The following is an 18,250-nucleotide window of genomic DNA, read 5'->3' on the forward strand; positions in this document are numbered from 1 at the left end:
AGAAATGGAAACAATGCAGATGCCCATCAGTTGTCAAATGGATAAATGAAGTGTCCTTTATCCACACCATGGAATATTATTCTACCATAAGAAGGAATGAAGTACTGATACATGCTACAACATGGATGAACCTCAAAAACATGCTAAGGGAAAGAAACCAGTCACAAAAGACCACATGTATGATTCCAGTCATAAGAAACATCTAGAATAGGCAAATTCATAAAGACAAAAAGTAGATTAGTGGTTGCCAGGGGCTGGAGGGAGTGAGAGTACTGCTTAGTAGATACAGGATTTGTTTGGGGAGTGATAAAAACATTCTGAAATTAGATAGTGGTGATGGTTGTATAACCCTGTGAACATACTAGCAAACAGTGCACTTTAAAGAGGTGAATTTTTTTGTATGGGAATTATCTCAATTTTGAAAATTGGATTTATACTTTTTATATTCCTATGATACGGTAAAGAACTTGGGAATTTCATATCACATCACCCCTCATGCAGAAGAGATTGTTACTGTTTTAATGAACTATCAGCAATCCCTAGAGATACTAAAAAAACACTCGATATTTTCCATGGTAAATACAATCATTGTGGTAAAATACCCGTTTGTACAATTTGGTAAATATAATTTTAATACTTGCATATATCTTGATATATTTTCATTTAAAAAGTACATTGGTTACTATAAATAAAAATATAGCTCTAGAATCTTGTCAGTTTCCTGGGAGTGAGTTTAGGAAAGCTCCAGGCTGTCTCCATCCCTGCCTGTGCGGCGGCGGCCTCTCCTCCCCTCTTGCTGCTCTTCAGACGCAGCTGGTGTTTAGGTAACAGCGAGAGTCGAGTGGAGAGTCAGGTGGAGCCGTGACGACGGGAAGTGCTGGGAAACGTGGCTCTCCCTTCCATGACCATCCGCTAACTTGACCTTCTCCACTTGCACTCTCTGCTGACTGCCGGCCTGCCGACCGGGCGTCGGGGTGGACAGCCTGGCCCACCTTCTCTCCCGTGGGCTCCACTTTCCAAATGCAGGGGTCAGGACAACAGAACTTCCTATCAAGTATCGGCAGGAAAACTTTTATTGTTGAAGTTTAATGACCCAAATTTTTCTGCAGACTCATTTTGTGTAATCTGTAAATTAAAGTATACTCCAGGAAGTTCGTTCTGGCATAATGATATTATCAAATCCTAAGCATAATGACTTAATCTGTATGTCCTTTTTTTCTTTAATTAAACATTTATTTTAAAACTGTTAATAAAAATTTTTATTAACTTTTGAAAAGACAAGCTTGTGGTAGCCACTTGCCTCTCAGCTTGTTTGTTGTTTAAACATTTTTAAATGATGGCTTTTTAAAAATAATGTGTTTCCTCCATAACAAAATGAAACCTTATGCAAAAATGAATAGTAAGGAATGACTTGCAGTGACAAGAACAATACACTTTAACTATGCCAAACAAAGTTAGCTTCCGCACCACGTGTGGCCCCATCAGAGGCCGGGGTCCTCTACAGGAGCGTGCGAGCGGCCCAGGATGACGACTCCGCTTCCCAGAGCAGCAGCAGCCGTCCAAATCATACCTGCTTGTATAAAACAGCGGGGGAGCTGGTTTCTTATGAGCTAAGCATTTTGTTTAGCACATAGCCAACCTTTGCCTAAGAATCTGCATTAAATATATCTAAGCTTTTAGAATTAGCCAGAAGCATCCTCTAAATAAATAAAAGTCATTAAATTCGAATATAACTTTTCTAAGGCTGTGTGCCTCGAACGCCATTTCTCAAAGAAAATTCCAAGGAAATACTAGTTCCTCAGGATGTTATTGGTGACCACACCAAAAAGGGTTTTATGGTTATAAATTGAAGGAACTTGGGTTTAACGGGACCTCGCGGGTGCCTTTTACAGAGAGCTCTGGGGAGTCTGCCATCTCCAGTCCCCCGGCAGGGTGAGAGTGTGCGTGCCCAGCTGAGGATGTGCCCTGCACAGCAACCCGGCTGACCAGGTGTTCATGGATTGGGCTCCACAGAACATTTTTGGGGAAACTCCAAAAATTTAGGAAAAATGATAAGCACTCTGTCACTATCTGGAAAGGGTTGTGTATTTTCCTATTCATACAAAGAGAATTTTTTTACACATCTTTTATCATACTCTCAATTTTACTCTATTCCTTCACAGAGTAACTCTGGGGTTAAAATCTTGTCTTAAACTGGGCAGATTTTTGAGCAAAAAACAGCATAGGAGTCTACGGCCTAGCCGTGGCAATGCTGACAGCATGGTGGTACAGGTGGCCAGCACCCATGGAGCACTTCCCCTGAGCACAGCGCCCTAGCGAGAGCTGCAAGTGCCTTATTTTTTTCACGACTGCAGTGACACCAACAGCTGGGCGCTGAGCTCTGCTGACTTCACAAGGTCGGAGCACAGAGTGACTTTCCTAAGTCAGGTCTCACAGTGTTCAAAGGCAGAGCGAACGCAAGTGAGGCTCTCTACCCGGAGGCCCATGCTGCTCCCCTCCCTGTGAACAAGGGGCTCGCGTCAATGTCAGAGCTGGGTCTTGGAAGTGCAGATCTAAGGTGAAAACCATGTAAGTGGAATCATACGATGTTTGTCCTTTTCTGTCCCACTGTATTTTTTATTTTAGATAAGTTTCATATTATAAGTAGTTTATATTTGTTTGGGGAAAAATGTAGAAAATACACAATCCAAAGAGGAAAATAAATATCGTTTCCAAGCTCTACTCAGATAACCACTAAAAAGATTTTTGTATCTTTCCGTCGTTTCCTTTGGCTTATTACATATAGTTACATGCATGGATATATACATAAAAGCATTATAATTTGTTGCCTGCTTTTTACTTCGAAAGGTATCATAAGCATTTTCCATGTCCTTACGTGTTTTCTATATAACTCTGTCAGTGACTGTGTACTATTTCATTGTGTGGATGTATCGTAATTTAATGGACAGGGCCTATTCTTACGCAGTTGGTTTCCCATGTGTGTCCATCTGCTTTTGTGTCCTCTGTCCCTGTCTGAAATCACCAGCACCTCAAACTGTAGCTCCGTAGCATTAGGGCTGGTGTCTGTTAAGCCTTCCGCCAGCTCCAGCTCACTGACCAGCACTTCGTAGGTGGCGTGTAATGATGAATACCTCTGACAGCATCTTTCTTGTTTCAGGACAGCGGGGCTTTTCAGTCTGATCGACTCCCTGTGGCCCCCAGTGATGCCTCTGAAAGCACCTGGCCACGGCCCGCCCTGTGAAGAGGTAAGCCCGGCGTGGGAGAAGCTCCCCTGGTTGCGCCTGTTCCGTGCGTGCTGAGCCAGGCACCTGCACCACCTCCTGCACGGGCCTGTCCCCACGGAGGCAGCAAGGAGCCCTGCGCAGCCGGTGCTGTTGTCTGTGGAGACCGCGATACAAGCTGGGGCTGGGATTCAGGTCCGCTTGGCTCACCTGGAGCCGCAGCAGCCCTGGCCGCTTTCCCCATGCTGCACAGCATGTCTCTGGAGGTGGCCTTTTGATAACTGCTTACCTCACAGTCCTCACTTACGGTGGCAGCAATCGTGGTCTCAGCCTAGCGCTATGGCAGACGCAGAGGGTTTTCCCACCACCGTGCAGCAATCACCAAGGAGAGCAGGAGCTCATCTGGCCACAGATAGTCACACCTTGCCTGCCTCGTCGGGTGCTCATGGTGGTGGCTCACAGGTAGCAAAGTGTATTAAAGGTGCTCCCCTCTCCCTCCTGAGCCCTTGGCAGCACGTGCCAGCAACTGCTTCAGGCCACGGCTCCCAAAGCTGGAAACTAGGCGTCATCTTGCTAAGTCTGTGACCTTGCACTGTGCCAAACAGCATAGTAGTTGTCAAAAATGCCCATTTCTCGATTATTTAAGAAGTAATTTCTAAATGGTGTTTTCAGTATACTCTGAAAAATAAATATCTAAAACAAAATCTCGAATTGGTAATCAGTTCGGAAGTACAGAAGTTCTTATACTTGGTCCCAGAGGTAAACAGCATAACCATTCCTTTATAGCATTCCAGAGAGAGTACACGTCTGCAGGCAAATACTTATATATTAAAGAGTAGATTTTAGTAGTGTATTTGAGTCTTTTAACAATGCATTCACGTTCTGCCTTTGCCTTCATTTTAAACAGATAAAAACTCATCTACCTCTTCCTGCCTTCTGTTACATCCTCATGGCTCATCCAGTTCTGGGACAAATTGACATCCTTGAAGAAGACCCCGTTTCAAAGCTCTACCAGCCTCCAGTTACCCGCTGCTTAAGAGAAATTCTCCAGGTAACGTTTTTGTTTCTGACAAGTTCCTCAAGTGCTTTTGCTGTGTCTGTGTGCTCCATGTGACGTCACCAGTCTCTTTCTCTGCCTTCCCAGACTGGTGATCTCGGTACCCGTTGCAGTTTCTATGCCAGGGTGATTTATCAAAGACCACAGGTAATCTGTCTGTCTGTCTTTTTCTCTCTCTCTCTCTCATAAGGTGTTATAATGTATAAGATATTACAAGTTTATTAAAGGACAATCTCTATCAGGAATTAATGGAGTACCAAAAGAGAAAAGCATGTTTAAAATCCAGTTAAGCATGCTCCATGCTGAAGAGTGATAAATCCATCCCTTGTACGGGTGTGGACTGTCAGCCGTTGTGCACGGTACTGGGGCGTAAAACAACCCAAGCGCAACCCTGACTGCAAAGATTCTCAGCTCAGTAATGCTCATTGTTTTCTGACACATAGGCTGGTTACAGAAAGGAAAGAGAAGCTGAAACCTCGTTCCTGGGGTGGAAGCGGGAATCTGAAGATTGAGCTCAGCCATTTCTGGGAACTCCGAGAGCCTTTGAAAGCTGAAGGGGCCCCTCTGTGGTCCCTGTGAGGCCTTGGGCAGTTCTAGGGAGTGGCAGCCTAGAGGAGCTTGCTGTTCCATCACCTAGGAGTAGATGAGGGAGAAAGATGTCCTTGGCAATCTCAGTGCACAGATGACATTCTATGAGAAATGTCTACCGGACCTCATTAACTCACGGAGGAGCATCCATGTAAATCTCATCACCCAAGAGACACAGGGAACATCCTATTTGTTAAGTCCTGGTCCACTCATGGGTGGTGTGCACCAGGTACATGAGTGCCCTCGGAGTGTTGCCTCCTCAAGGGTGTGTGTGAAAGGGGTGCCTGTGCCTACTTGGGCTGTTGGTGTGTCACCTGTGACCAACCAGTTCAGAACACCAGGGAAGTGCCCAGTGAGGAGTCTCGAGGGGAGGCAGGAAGCTGGCACCTGGGCAGGTGAGCTGGGCACAGGGTTGGGGTGGCACCAGGGGTTGTCTTTAAACCAGACTATGCCTGGTTACCAAGACCTGACAAAGCAAACCCCAGACCTCGTGCGTGTCACCTACACACTTGATAGAAATCTCTACAAAGCCTGCGTGCTTCGCATACAGCCAGAGCTCAGCTGCCTGGCTTGGGAGCTTTTTTCTCCTGCTTAAGTTATCCAGAGTTATTTTCTGTTGTGCCTTTATTTTGAACAAGTTCTTTGCATTTTTTGTCATTCTTAAGCATTGGAAGAGCTATAGAATGACTAAAAGAATATGCTTCTTAACTTCCAGTCAAGTTCTTGATGACGAGCATATATACGAGCATGTTGTGTAAACCTATCTTTCATCTGTATCAGGAGTAGGCCGACTGTTCAATATTCTTCTTATGACTTTTTTCAACTTAAAAATGTAAAATCCTTACATAAATTTAAAAAGCATACTTAGCTTGCAGGCCACACATAAGCAGGTGGGGAGCTGGTTTGGCCCACAGGCCATATTTTGCTATCTCGGGTCTACCAAGATCCCTGACATTCTTCAAATGCTGAGCAGGGCTGCAGGGTCTGGGAGCTGTGAAACGGGAAGAAACACAACTGGACGCGCGTCTCTGGGCGTCTGGCAGACTGCACTGAAGGCACAGCGGGATGCGTGGCAGGGAGGGGAAAAGGGAAGGGCTATCGTCTGACAGCTATCGAGTGGGGTGCAGGCTCATCCCCTAGGGATGCCAGAGGTTCTGCATGAGAACACGGTGCTGATCTTTGTACGAGAATATTTTAAGACTTTATCTCAAGTAAACTTCACACTTCAGATGTAAGGAATGTGCTGCAGGTGACACGCCAGTGGCTGTCTGCTGCCTTTCATTTCCTTCTCTGCAGAAGGTACGTGCTCTCTGCAGCTGAACTTGTGTGCATTCGCTCACAGAGATCCTGAAGTTTAAATAAAAAGTACATTGCCCATAGAAACAGAAACAGAGAAATTGTGAATATAAGTGAACTTCATTTGGCTCTTTATTTTTTATTATCGATGTTTTGCCATCTTTAATTTCCATGTGAGATTTTTCAGTTCTTCATACCATTATCATGTAAATACCATTTTGTCTCAGCAGCAGTAGTATACCTGTTCAGGAACATCGCTAATCTAGTGCCCATGATGCCTCTTGATTCTGCAGTCCCTCTGTTACCTGTAGGGGTGGCAAGGACGCAGCACACCTTCACCACATGCTGGCTGAGCTTGTACGATTACTGAACCTCCTTGCCTCAGTTTCCTCATCTGTCAAATGGGTGTGACATTCTCTTACCATAGTGGGTTATTCTAGGATACATTTAATAGTTTTGAAATGCCCTCCTTTTTCCATTGTTTTCCATTTATCTGTTTACCTTTTCATCACTTGACAGCTAATTAGTGCCTCTCCTGAGGAATTAGAGAATGATTAACATAAGTCGCCCAGTGGTGTGCCTTGTGAGCTGTCCCAGTGTCTGGCTCAACAGGCAGGGGACAGGGCCCTCAGCAAGGACAAGGGTGGAACACAGGATGTGTCTCTGATTTTCCAAGTCTAAAGCGAACTGAAGGCCACCTTTATGCTCCTCTGCCCGTCTCGAGAAGGCCCAGTTGCAGGGCCACACTGCAGGCAGAGCGCTGTCCTCAGAGCACAGATTCCTGCCCGCAGCCCTCCGGCTGAGAAAGCAGGTGTCAAATCCTTGCACCAAAACCCGGGAGGAGGGGAGCGCCGGCCAGAGAGTGACACTGTGAGCGGTCTGCCTGGTGGCTGGAGGGGCCCTGCCCCGGAAGCGGGGCAGCTGGGGAGCGCACGCGGATCCCATCCTGTCCAAGAAGCAGCCTGCCCGTGACCAAGGCTTTCAGCAGGTATCTGCCTAGGAATTGGTGGTTCTGTAGTCAGGAGACGAAGACCCAGAACCCAATGGAGCAGGTTCTTTGATCCACTGAAGTTCTACCTATCTCCTGCTTTTGTGGAAAGGAGAACCGCCAAAAACCAACTTCCTCAGGGAGGAATTGAAATAAGCTAGGTCCTGGGGCCAGCCTGTGCTTCAGCCAGTCGTCTGCACCCTCTGCAGTAAGGGTTGACTGTAGAATGGTACCTTGTGTCACTGCCGGAACCTGCGTCCTCAAAACAGATCTAGTGACTAAGTCATGAAAGTGAAAAAGATAGATATTTTTTATATTTAACTTTTATTTTGTAATAATTATAGATTCAGAGTAGCTTGTGTAGAAACATGCAGGGAGCTCTGGGGCACCCTCCTCCATGCCAGCATCCCACACCCACAGCGACCGCGGCACAAAATCAAACCACGAAGCGGACGCTGACACAGTCCACGGGGCCCACTCAGATCTCACCAGTCATCCATGTATTCTGTGTGTGTGTGCACGTGCTTTTGTGCAATTTTGTCACACGTGTGGCCTTGTGCGACCACCACTGCAATCAGTATGTGCTGCTGTGCCGACACCACAGAGTCCCTTTGGTTCCCCTTCATAGCCACACCCGTCCTTTCCCTCTCCCCAACCCTGGCAACAACAATGTGTTCTCTGTCGTTATAATGATTTTATGATTGTTACGTGAATAGAACCGTGCGGTATGTATCTGTGTTAGTTTCTTAGGATTGCCATATAAAGTCCCAAAAGCTAGATGGCTTCACACAACAGAAATGTATTCTGTCACACTTCTGTTTCCTTGTTTTTTATTTTTGAGTTTTTGTTGTTGTTATTGAGACAGAGTCTCACTGTGCCACCCTGGGTAGAGAGCAGCGGCGTCTTTGTAGCTCACTGCAACCTCTAACTCCTGGACTCAAGCGATCCTTCTGCTTCAGCCTCTGGGGTAGCTGGAACTACAGGCATGCGCCACCACACCCAGCTGTTTTTTTTTTCTTTTTGGTAGAGACGGGGTCCTTCTCTTGCTCAGGCTGGTCTCGAAATCCTGAGCTCAAGCGATCCTCCCGCCTCAGCCTGCCAGAGTGCTAGGATTACAGGCGTGAGCCACTGCGCCCGGGCCGGCCTCTGTCACGCTTCTGGAGGCCGGAAGTCTGAAATCGAGGTGTGGGCAGGGCCGTGCTCCTCTAACGGTTCTAGGGAGGACCCTTCTTGCCCCTTCCAGCTTCTGGCGTTCCCCGGCGATCCCTGGCATTCCCTGGCGTTCCCTGGCACAGCACTCCAGCCACACGGCCATCTTCTCACTGTGTCTTCACACTGTCTTCCCTCTGCATGTCTGTGTCCAGACTTCCCCATTTTATAAGGACACCAGTCCATATTGGATTAGGGCCCACCCTGATGTCCTCATCGTAACTTGGTTATCTCCGCAAAGACCCTGTTTCCTAATAAGACCACATTCTGAGGTACTTGGTTGAAGTCCCAGATGCCAACAGATCTCTTTTGAGGGACACAGTTCAACCCGTAACAGATCCTTTTGAGACTGGCTTTTTCCAATTAACATAATTCTCTGGAGATTCATTCAGAGGACTAATGATGTTAAATATGTTTTCATGTGTTTATTTGCCATCCATATATCCTTTTTGGTGAAATGTCTGTTCACGTCTTTTGCCCACTGTCTAATTGGATTTCTTGTTAGTTTACTGTTGAATTTTTAAAGCTTTTTATATTGCTAAATACAAAGCCTTTGTCAGGTTTGGGATTTGCAAATATTTTCTCAGGGTCCGTAAATTGTATTTTCATCCTTTTAACAGGGTTTTTTTTTTTTTTTTTATAATGCAGAAGTTTTTAATTTTGATGCAGTCAAATTTACCAGATTTTCCTCTTACGGAGCATGGTTTTGTTGTCTAGTCTAAGACAAGTCAAATCTCTTTGCCTCATCCTGGGTCCCAAAGTTTCCCTCTTATGTTCTTTTCTAGAAGATTTATAAATTTACATTTTACCGTTGAGTCCATCATGTATTTTGAGTTGGATTTTGTACAAGGTGTGTGGTTTAGGTCAAGATCAGTTTTCTGCCTTGGATGTCCATTTGCTCCAGCACCATTTGCTGACAGACCGTCCTTCGTCCATTGAACTGCTTCTGTACCTTTGTCAAAAGTTAGGCCGGGTGTGGTGGCTCACGTCTGTAATCCTAACACTCTGGGAAGCCGAGGCGGATGGATCATTTGAGCTCAGGAGTTCGAGACCAACCTGAGCAAGAGTGAGACCCTGTCTCTACTAAAAAAATAACATAGAAAGAAATTAGCTGGACAACTAAAAATAGCCAGGCATGGTGGCGCATGCCTGTAGTCCCAGCTACTCAGGAGGCTGAGGCAGGAAGATCGCTTGAGCCCAGGAATTTGAGGTTGCTGTGAGCTAGGCTGACACCACGGCACTCTAGCCTGAGCAACAGAGCTAGACCCTGTCTCGGAAAAAAAAAGGAAAAAAAGTTAATTGGGCATATTTGTGTGGAAGAGATCTGTTAAGTTTCTACATCATGCCTGCTTAAATACGTTTCCTGATTACATAGGGCTATAAGAACTTTTTTAATAGACTTTATTTTTTAGAGCAGTTTTAGGTTCACAGCAAAACTGAAATTAAGGTATAGACATTTTCCATGTACCTTCTGCCCACACAGATGCACAGCTTCACCTATTATCGCATCCTCCACCAGAGTGGTACATTTGTCACAATTGATGAACCCACACTGACACTTTATTAGCACCCAGAGTCCATAGTTTACATTAGGGTTCACTCTTGGTGCTGTACATTCTGTGGGTTCGGACAGATAATGACATGTGTCCATCATTTTAGTATCATTCAGAACAGTTTCACTGCCCTGAAAGGCCTCTGTACTTCACTTATTTATTCATTTCTCCCTTTCCTAAGCCCCTAGAAACCACTAATCTTTTTACTGTGTCCATAGTTTTGCCTTTTCTGAATGTCATATAATTGGAATCACACAGTAGGGTGACCTTTTCAGACTGGCTCTTCCACTCAATAATACACTGTTAAGTTTCCATGTCTTTTCATGGCTTGATGGCTCATTTCCTTTTGAGCACTGCCTAACATTCCACTGTCTGGGTGTACCACAATTTATCCCTTCACCTACTGAAGGACATCTTGGTTGCTTCAAAGTTTTTACAATTATGAATAAGAAGAGACCTATTTTTAATAAAATTTTAGCAATGAATTGTTGGTACTGCTTCAAATTAATTGGTTATTGGTATATTTTTACAGATGATTTTGTTGTTACTGACTTTATTCATAACCCCAATAGTAGAGATAACTTGATAGTTAATCTTTCTCTGAAGCAAGTTAGAGAAAAAAAATTTGATAGTTAATTTCAAAGGAAATTGAACATTTTGGTTCATCAATAGATTGAAAGAGAGACTACAGGCCAACTCCATAGTATTTAAAAAGAGCATCTAAAATCTTTGAACATTATCTGAAGAACCCTTAACCTCTTGTAGATATCTTTGCCTTTCCTAAGGTGTTCACCAATTTTTAAAATTTTTGTTTTGTCAATTATTCCAAAAACATTCTTTATAACTCCAGGGTTCAGTACAGGATCATTCAGTGCATTTAGTTGTCATATCTCTTTCGTCTCCTTCAAATGGAGTACTTCTTCATCTTTGCTTATCTTTTATGGCCTTGACTTTTTTAAAGAATACTGGCCAGTTATTAATACTTAGGCAAATGTTCATCATTTAGGTTTGTCTGATGTTTTCTCATGAATAGATTCAGATTATGCATTTTTGACAGGAATACCACCTAAATAATTCTGTGTTCGTATCAGGAGACACAGAGTTAACTTGACCCAGAACTGTGATATTTTATCAATTGATAAAGATGGTATTTTCCAAATTTCTTCACGTGAAAGTTAACTAGTATTTCATTCTGATTAATTAATAAATATTTTATGGGGAGATACTTTGACCATGTAAATATCTTCTTTGTTATCAAACTTTTATTTTAACATTCATTATGATTCTTACCTGAGTTAATTATACTCGGATGGTGGCCAAATGGTAAATTTTTAATTTCAGCATTTCTTCTACATGTATTAGCTGGTATTCTGCTATAATTAGGAGCTTTTCATTCCCTTGATTTATTTATGTAGTCACTTATTTATTTATATCAGTATGGAACAATGGATTCATTTTTTATTCAACAGATTATAATCTGTTACTATTGTTCATTTTGATGCTCAAATATTCCCATATTTAAGCTGGCTCCTGTGTCCTTAGGACATGTTCCCATCATTCTTTGAGTTCTTCCTTAATTTCTGACATAGTAAGATGTTTCAGACTCAACTTTTGTTTTCTTTGTCCTGGAATCAGCCATCTCTTCAAGGAGCCCTGGTTGATTTTAATGGAAAATGGTATTTTTAAAAAAAATTTTTTAAAGACAGGGTCTTACTGTGTTGTCCAGGCTGTTGTGCAGTGACTATTCACAGGTAAAGTCATAGCACACTACAGTCTCGTCTCCTAGGCTCAAGTAGTCGTCCCTTCTCAGCCTTCCAAATAGACGGGACTACAGACATGCACACCACACCAAGCTGGGAATGGTACTTAGAACCCAAGACCCGGGTTCTAGGTGGGCTCACTGCAACTAGGCTGTGATTGCTTCTAGGCCCTCTCAGTGGACAGAGCAAGGAAATGTATGTGTGTATATTCCTGCACACACACACACACGTAAATCCATGTCTAATTCTGTATTTCTGTCTATCTGAAATCATGATTTTACACCAATACTCCCAATGCTAAACCATCACCACAGAATTTACTGAAGGCTTCCCCAATTGCATATGCATATCTCTCGTCTCCAGCAGTGAGCAACCAAGCTCCATGAGCCTCAGTGTTACTCAGACTTCTCGTGTGTAATCACATACGAGATGGCCACATAGGCCATCCCCCTACACACCCCACAGCTCCTGACAGCGACGTCCCCTTCTCTGCCCAGTCCTGTTGAGCAGCCACACAGAGTCCTCAACCTGACCGCATCGTCACGCCAGCAGCACCAACTGAGTCTCAAGCTGGCCGCATCCTAGGCACCAGCCCGCTGGCCATCCGTGGCCCCATTTGCATCTGTTGAATCCCAAGCCCTGACCAAGGGGAAGGGGCAGAATACCAGGTTAGCAGAACTGGAAAAGGCATTACAACTGTTACAAGAGAAAAATGAATACGTGTATATGCATATATATATATAAAATAAAAGGAAAGAAGAAAGAAAAAAGACAAAGAGAACCTGTTGCAGGCATAACAATATGTGACACCTGTTGTCTTCAGAGGCCTTGTGCGAAGCCCGAGGGCCAGTGAGGTCTATCCCTAACGCTCGGGAAACTAACAGCCCCCAGAGAGACTAACGTGCGCTAGATAGAAAACAGCATGGTCATTAACACTGTAGGACTCAACGCAGGATTAAGAGGGGAAAAATGATGATTTCTGCCTAAGTAGGTCAGAGGAATAACAGAGCCCTGCCACACTGCCAGGGAAGTGCGGGTCGTGCCCAGCAAAGGGGCCTTTAACCAGGTACAAGGTCGAGGCACCCGGGGCACAGCCTTGTGAATGGGGGCTAGTGACCAACATGTGCAAAGTCTACTGTAGGTTTTAAAGTAAGTTTGAGATAATACCTTAAATTGTTAGCATTAATAATAATCTTCTAAGATTGTTGCTTTAAAAAATTTTAGATATAAAAATAGTTAATTGTCTTTGCTGTGTCTTCAAATTTTAGCTGAGGAGTCTGCTTCCTCTGGAGCAAAGGGAGATTTGGCTGCTGGTGACCGATACCACCCTGCAAGCGAGGGATGAGAGTGACCCCGTGCTCCCCAAAACCCTGCCGGTCTGTGTGTCCCCCTCCTGTGTGCTGGGCCCAGAAGTCCTGGAAGCATTCACCGTGGCTGCTCCTCATGACATCCTCTTCAGGGACGCTGTCCGAGACCAGGGTGCGCTTGCTGCTGCCCGACAGGTGTGGTCTAGGGGCGAGTGACTGGTGCCCGCAAATGGCTCGCGTGGCCTCTGGATGCCTCCATGTTGCCCAGGCACCGTCAGCACTTTCGCTGAGCCCGCCGTGGCCACCCGGGCAGAGCCAGCAGAAAGGGCCCCGTCGCTCCAGCGTGGCCTGCTGATGGCGCCCTGTGCTGCTGCAGAAGCCGCCTGAAGTTGTGGCCTAGAATATCCTTTTTAAGACAAACCAAAAGCTAGAACATTATCAACGTATACACTTAGGTCAGTCAGCCCTTTTGTCCAGGGATCAAACTAGAATCGAATCCTGCCTAAACTATATATTTTTTAATTTTATTTAAATATAATTCACACACCACAAAATTCACCGTTTCTGGATTGAATATGAGTCTAGTGCTGCTCACTGGCACGGTGCTGTGCCGCCGGCCCCACACCTGCACCCTCACCCACACGGCTCTCAGAGGCTGGCAGATGAGCCTGTCTTTACCGGCTGCAGAATTCGCTTTGTTTTCAATGCTTCGATAATCTGAGGTGTCTCTGTTGGCAGGTCGAGTTGTTTGTGTTGAGCGGACTGTCCTCCTGCTTCAAAAGCCCCTTTTGTGTGTGGCCTCTGGTGTTTGCCCCTGCGAGCTGACTGGCCCGGTGACGCTTGACCAGCTGGACTCCGTCACACCCGTCAACTCCATTTGCAGTGTTCGAGGTGGGCATCCATGCCGTTGGAAATGGCATTTATGTTTTCGTAAATACCACACTTATTTTATGTTCATTTACTCATTTATTTAGCAAGTATTTGTTGAGTGCCTGCTACGTTCCAGACACTAAACAAAACAAGAAGCAGTTCTTACCTGTGGAACTCAGAGTGTGTATAGACAAAACGTGACTCAGATGAGGCCTGCACACCCTCACCTCGTCTGGGAGGGGAGGAAGGCTCACCAAAGCCAGGAGGCGCCAGCTGAGCTAACGGGTAGGCGGGACAACTTAGGTCAGGGCTGGGGGCAGGAGGAATGTCTCGAGGAAAGACAGCGGGACTTAAGAAGGCCGCCGTGGGAGAGTGTGGTGAGCAGGGCGCTGGGCGAGGCGGACAGGCTGCTGGCTGCAGGGAGGCCCCCGAGTGGCAAGCAGCCGGGTCAGGAGCAGAGTGGAGGGGCTGGTGGCAGTGGTGGCAGCGGTAGAGAAGTAGACCCAGGAGTGGAATTGGGGGAAAACCTGCAGTCGGTGATGAATTGGGCACAGAGGGAGCAGGGCATCCCTGGAGACGGAGGACGCGCACGGAGACCTTCACATTCCCGGCTCGGACACGGAGGCCGCGGCAGTGCTGTTCCCTGAAGTAGGGTGTGGTGCGTGAGGCCAGCTGTGACCGGCCCATCTCAGTTCCGTCTGGACAGTTTGGGTGTTTTGGATACATTTGAGATGTTTCAGCAGCTAGTTGAATATGTGAGTCTGGAGCTGAAAATAGCATTAATACTTTCTTTAACTTTATAAAACGTGTATTAATGAAAGTAATACAAGTCCATTGGAACTAGGGAAAGATGAGTGAAGAGAAAGATAACAGCCTCCCGCCCGCACCCGCCCTGCAGTGTCTTTCCGCTACGCCGGGAGCACACGGGAGTACATGGCTACCTACCTTGAGGGAGCCGGCGTGTTTGCAGAGCAGGTGGTTTGCTGCATGTCATTCTGTCACTTGCTTCTCTCACTTAATGCTCCAGCAGGGATGAGAGAGCTCTAACCCCCAGAGTTTAATAGTCGCATAATATTCCCTCAAATGAACGAACTGTCCCTCCACTGACGGGCATGCAGGATGTTCCTGTGTTTTGCAATTATAAGCAAGTCTGTACTAAGCATTCCTGGACATCAATCCCTACTGATATCTATAAAGGAGGATTTCAGAGGTTTAGGGTTCATGTACTTTTTAAACAACTTTATTGAGATATAACTCTGTATCTCACATACCCTATAATTCACTCATTTAAAGTGTTTGTAATATATTCACAGAATTGTGCAACCATCGCTACAATCTAATTTGGGAACAAAAAGAAACCCCGTGCCAATTATCAGTTATACCCTGTTACCCCCCACCTCCCATGCCCTAGTCTTAGGAAACCACCAGTCTACTTTCTGTTTCTATGAATTGCCTATTCTGCATATTTCATATAAATGGAATCATATAATATGTGGTCTTTCGTGATTGGTGTCTTTCATTTAGCAAAATGTTTTTAAGGTTTATCTACAATGTAGCATGTGTCAGAATTTTATTGCTTTTATGGCAGAATAATATTCATTGCATAGATATGCCACTTTTTGCTTATCTTTTCATTGGTTGATGGACATCTGGGTTGTTTCTACCTTTTGGCTGTTGTGAGTAGAGCTGCTGTGAGTATTCATGGACAAGTCTTTGTTTGAGCACCTGTGTTTAGGCTTTGGGTGTGAATCCAGGAATGGAATTGCTGGGGCATATGGTAGTCCTGCATTTGACCTTTTTGAAGAATGCCAAAGTGGTTTCCAAAGTAGCTGTCCTATGTATGGCTTTGTGTATGTTTATTATTTTTTATTTATTTTTATTTTTTTCCAGTGGACACCTGTCTAGGAATGTGTGTGTTTAATAGTAAATGATGTATTGCTAAATTACTTTCCATGAAGTTTATAAAAATTCAGACTTCCAAAAGTAACATCTAACATGGCCCGTTTTTCCCACCTTTACCCACCACGACTTTCTAACTCTTTTTATAATTTTCGATGAACAAAAAAAACTTATTCCATTGTTGCTTTAAATCACATCCTGCTTGTGAGATTGAACACATGTTCACTGTGTTGAGGCCATTTCAGCTTTCTCTTCTGTGCATCTCTTTGTGGGGCCAGCGCTGACACGTAACTGCAGTTGTGAATCGATGGCTCCTATGGGGCCTCCATTTGCTCACCTGTGAAATAGGGCTGATAGAATCGGTCTCAAGCATTGTTCAGGATTAAATGAGATCATGCACAGGAAGCTTTGGGGGCTTAAAGCCTCAGAGTCTAGTGGAGAAAATAGGCGTCTCCATACTTCTGCTACCAGGAACCAGGAAGGAAAGGATGGCTGTCTGAGGGCCGGGGCCAGCCATTGCCAAGGGTGGGTGGCCCTAGGGCTGGCAGGATTTGTCGAGCAAAGTTGGCGAGGGCCCTCCAGGCAGGTGGAAGGGCAGGTGGAAAACCCACGGAGGTGCCAGGAGCTGTTGTAATACCTCCAAGTGCTGGGGGAAGAAGAGGGACAAAGCACGAAGTGGGGAGGCTGACTTGGGCCAGTGTGGGACGGTCTGGTCCTGTGTTGTTCTGCTCTCCTTGGCCATTCTGAGGAGAGTATATGATCAGAGTTTTAAATGAAGGAATTCTGGTAGCACCATAGATAGACTATGGTGCAAAGCAGGGACAGATTATTGGCAGGAAGAGGTAAGAAAGGTGGAGGGTCTGCAGAGATGGAGCAGACTGTGGGGACGTCGGTGAGCCAGCATGGAGCTGCTCCTCAGTGGACAGCAGCGCTGCATCCCTGGGCACATAGATGTTGGGGACAGAGCGCCCAGTGCAGACAAGCACACTGCAGGCACCCCGAGTGGACAGGCTATGGGGATAGAGCGTGCCGTCAGTGGACGGGATATAGGGACAGAGCCACAGTGCAGACTGGCATAACACACACACACACACACACACACACACACACACACACACAGACACACATTCCTTTAGGGCATGCACCGTGCATGTGCCTTTGGCAATCACCGGCAGCCAACTTCCAGAGCTTGCAGGTCTCCAGATACTCTGTAAGGACTTCCACCTTTATTCTCTTCATTGGTTGCTACTTGTTCTCCTCCCACCCTCCCTGCTCCACTTCTCCCAGAACCCAGGATTGGTCAAGGGCTCAGAGACAGAAGAAGGATGACAAAGCAGCCCCCCAGTGAAGTTCTCTGCCTAATGTCTGAAAGTCACTGCCATGCCCCACATGGCTTAGGCTGTGCGGTACCCTGTTATTCTGTGACCATAAGAATTGCCAGTGCCTGGAGCACTGTTTTATGAGAAAATATGGACCTGAAGAGCTGGCTCCCAAAGGAGGGCTTCCCTAACCCATTCCTAACTACAGCCAGTGAGTGCTCCAGAGATGCAAAAGAGGCAGCTCTCCACTCTCTGCAGGGCTTAGCTCTTGGTATGCTGAAGGAACTTTGTTCTGAATGACCAAATACAGCCTCCTGTCACAGGCCAGGGGAACCTGCCTCTGAGGCGTTGTGCCAGGGCAGCAGCTGCTGGGAGCACCTGATGAGGCTCAGCCACCCTCAAGCACCACCTTCCTCTAACTGGACCTTCATGCAGGGTGAGAACTAAGTACTTTTCAAGTAAACCACAGGTAGTTCGATGCGTCATGAAGCTCTGTTCGTGGTAGCACGAGGCAAACTTAGATGTCCCCGGGATCAGGAGCTCAGACCCTGAAGCACGCATTGGACGGAGAGCCACACGGGCTGCCGCACGCTGCACTCTGCTCTGGGGGAGTGCGCGGCCTGCCCATCTGGTGGGCTTTGCTGGATGCAGCACTTCCCTAACGTGACAGAGGCCTTGGGGCAGGTACTCTTGGCACCTGCCTTAATCGAGAACATCTGCACAGGTCGAAGCCGGAGTCTCAGGAGCTGGGGCTCCCTGGCGTCCAGTCCACCCAGGCCACACTGAGATGCCACAGCTTGTGCCCTGGGCCTGTGCTTTCCTCCCACGGTTTGAGTAGACGCTGATGGCGCAGGCTGCACTGTTGGAATCCCACGCTCGCCTCCCTCGTGCGGTAGAAAAGGCCCGTCAGTTACGGAGATGCACACACACTTGTCCAGTGCTGCTTTGACGCTCTTCCCAATCTAAACCAACAAATTCAATGAATAAAGCAGTTTTTTCTATGACTGGAATTTCTCAGGTATTATTACCAGAGGTAGAGAACAATATTTCTAAACAGTAGAGCAAACAGGCTCTGGTCGATTCATGTATTTCCTTTGTATTAAGATGAAAAGTTGTTTTTTTTTTTTCCGTGCCCTCATCTTATAAATTGGTAAGATCTACATTTCTTTTTTTTTCTTTTAGT

At 45.9% G+C, this 18,250-nt stretch overlaps 1 protein-coding gene across 1 annotated transcript in view; it reads left to right on the forward strand.

Annotated features, from left to right (window-relative positions):
- Nucleotides 1–18,250, forward strand: part of LOC105824086 (DNA repair-scaffolding protein-like) — a 59,147-nt gene that overhangs the window by 23,774 nt on the left and 17,123 nt on the right. Inside the window, exons 2-6 of the mRNA XM_012661428.1 lie at nt 3,158–3,245; nt 4,129–4,272; nt 4,366–4,425; nt 12,941–13,151; nt 13,718–13,870. Of these exons, the coding sequence (XP_012516882.1) occupies nt 3,158–3,245; nt 4,129–4,272; nt 4,366–4,425; nt 12,941–13,151; nt 13,718–13,870 (656 nt within the window). The remainder of the gene's footprint in view (nt 1–3,157; nt 3,246–4,128; nt 4,273–4,365; nt 4,426–12,940; nt 13,152–13,717; nt 13,871–18,250) is intronic.

Source organism: Propithecus coquereli, unplaced genomic scaffold (genome assembly GCF_000956105.1).
Source record: "Propithecus coquereli isolate 6110/MARCELLA unplaced genomic scaffold, Pcoq_1.0 Scaffold71, whole genome shotgun sequence".
In the NCBI taxonomy this organism is placed as follows: domain Eukaryota; kingdom Metazoa; phylum Chordata; class Mammalia; order Primates; family Indriidae; genus Propithecus; species Propithecus coquereli.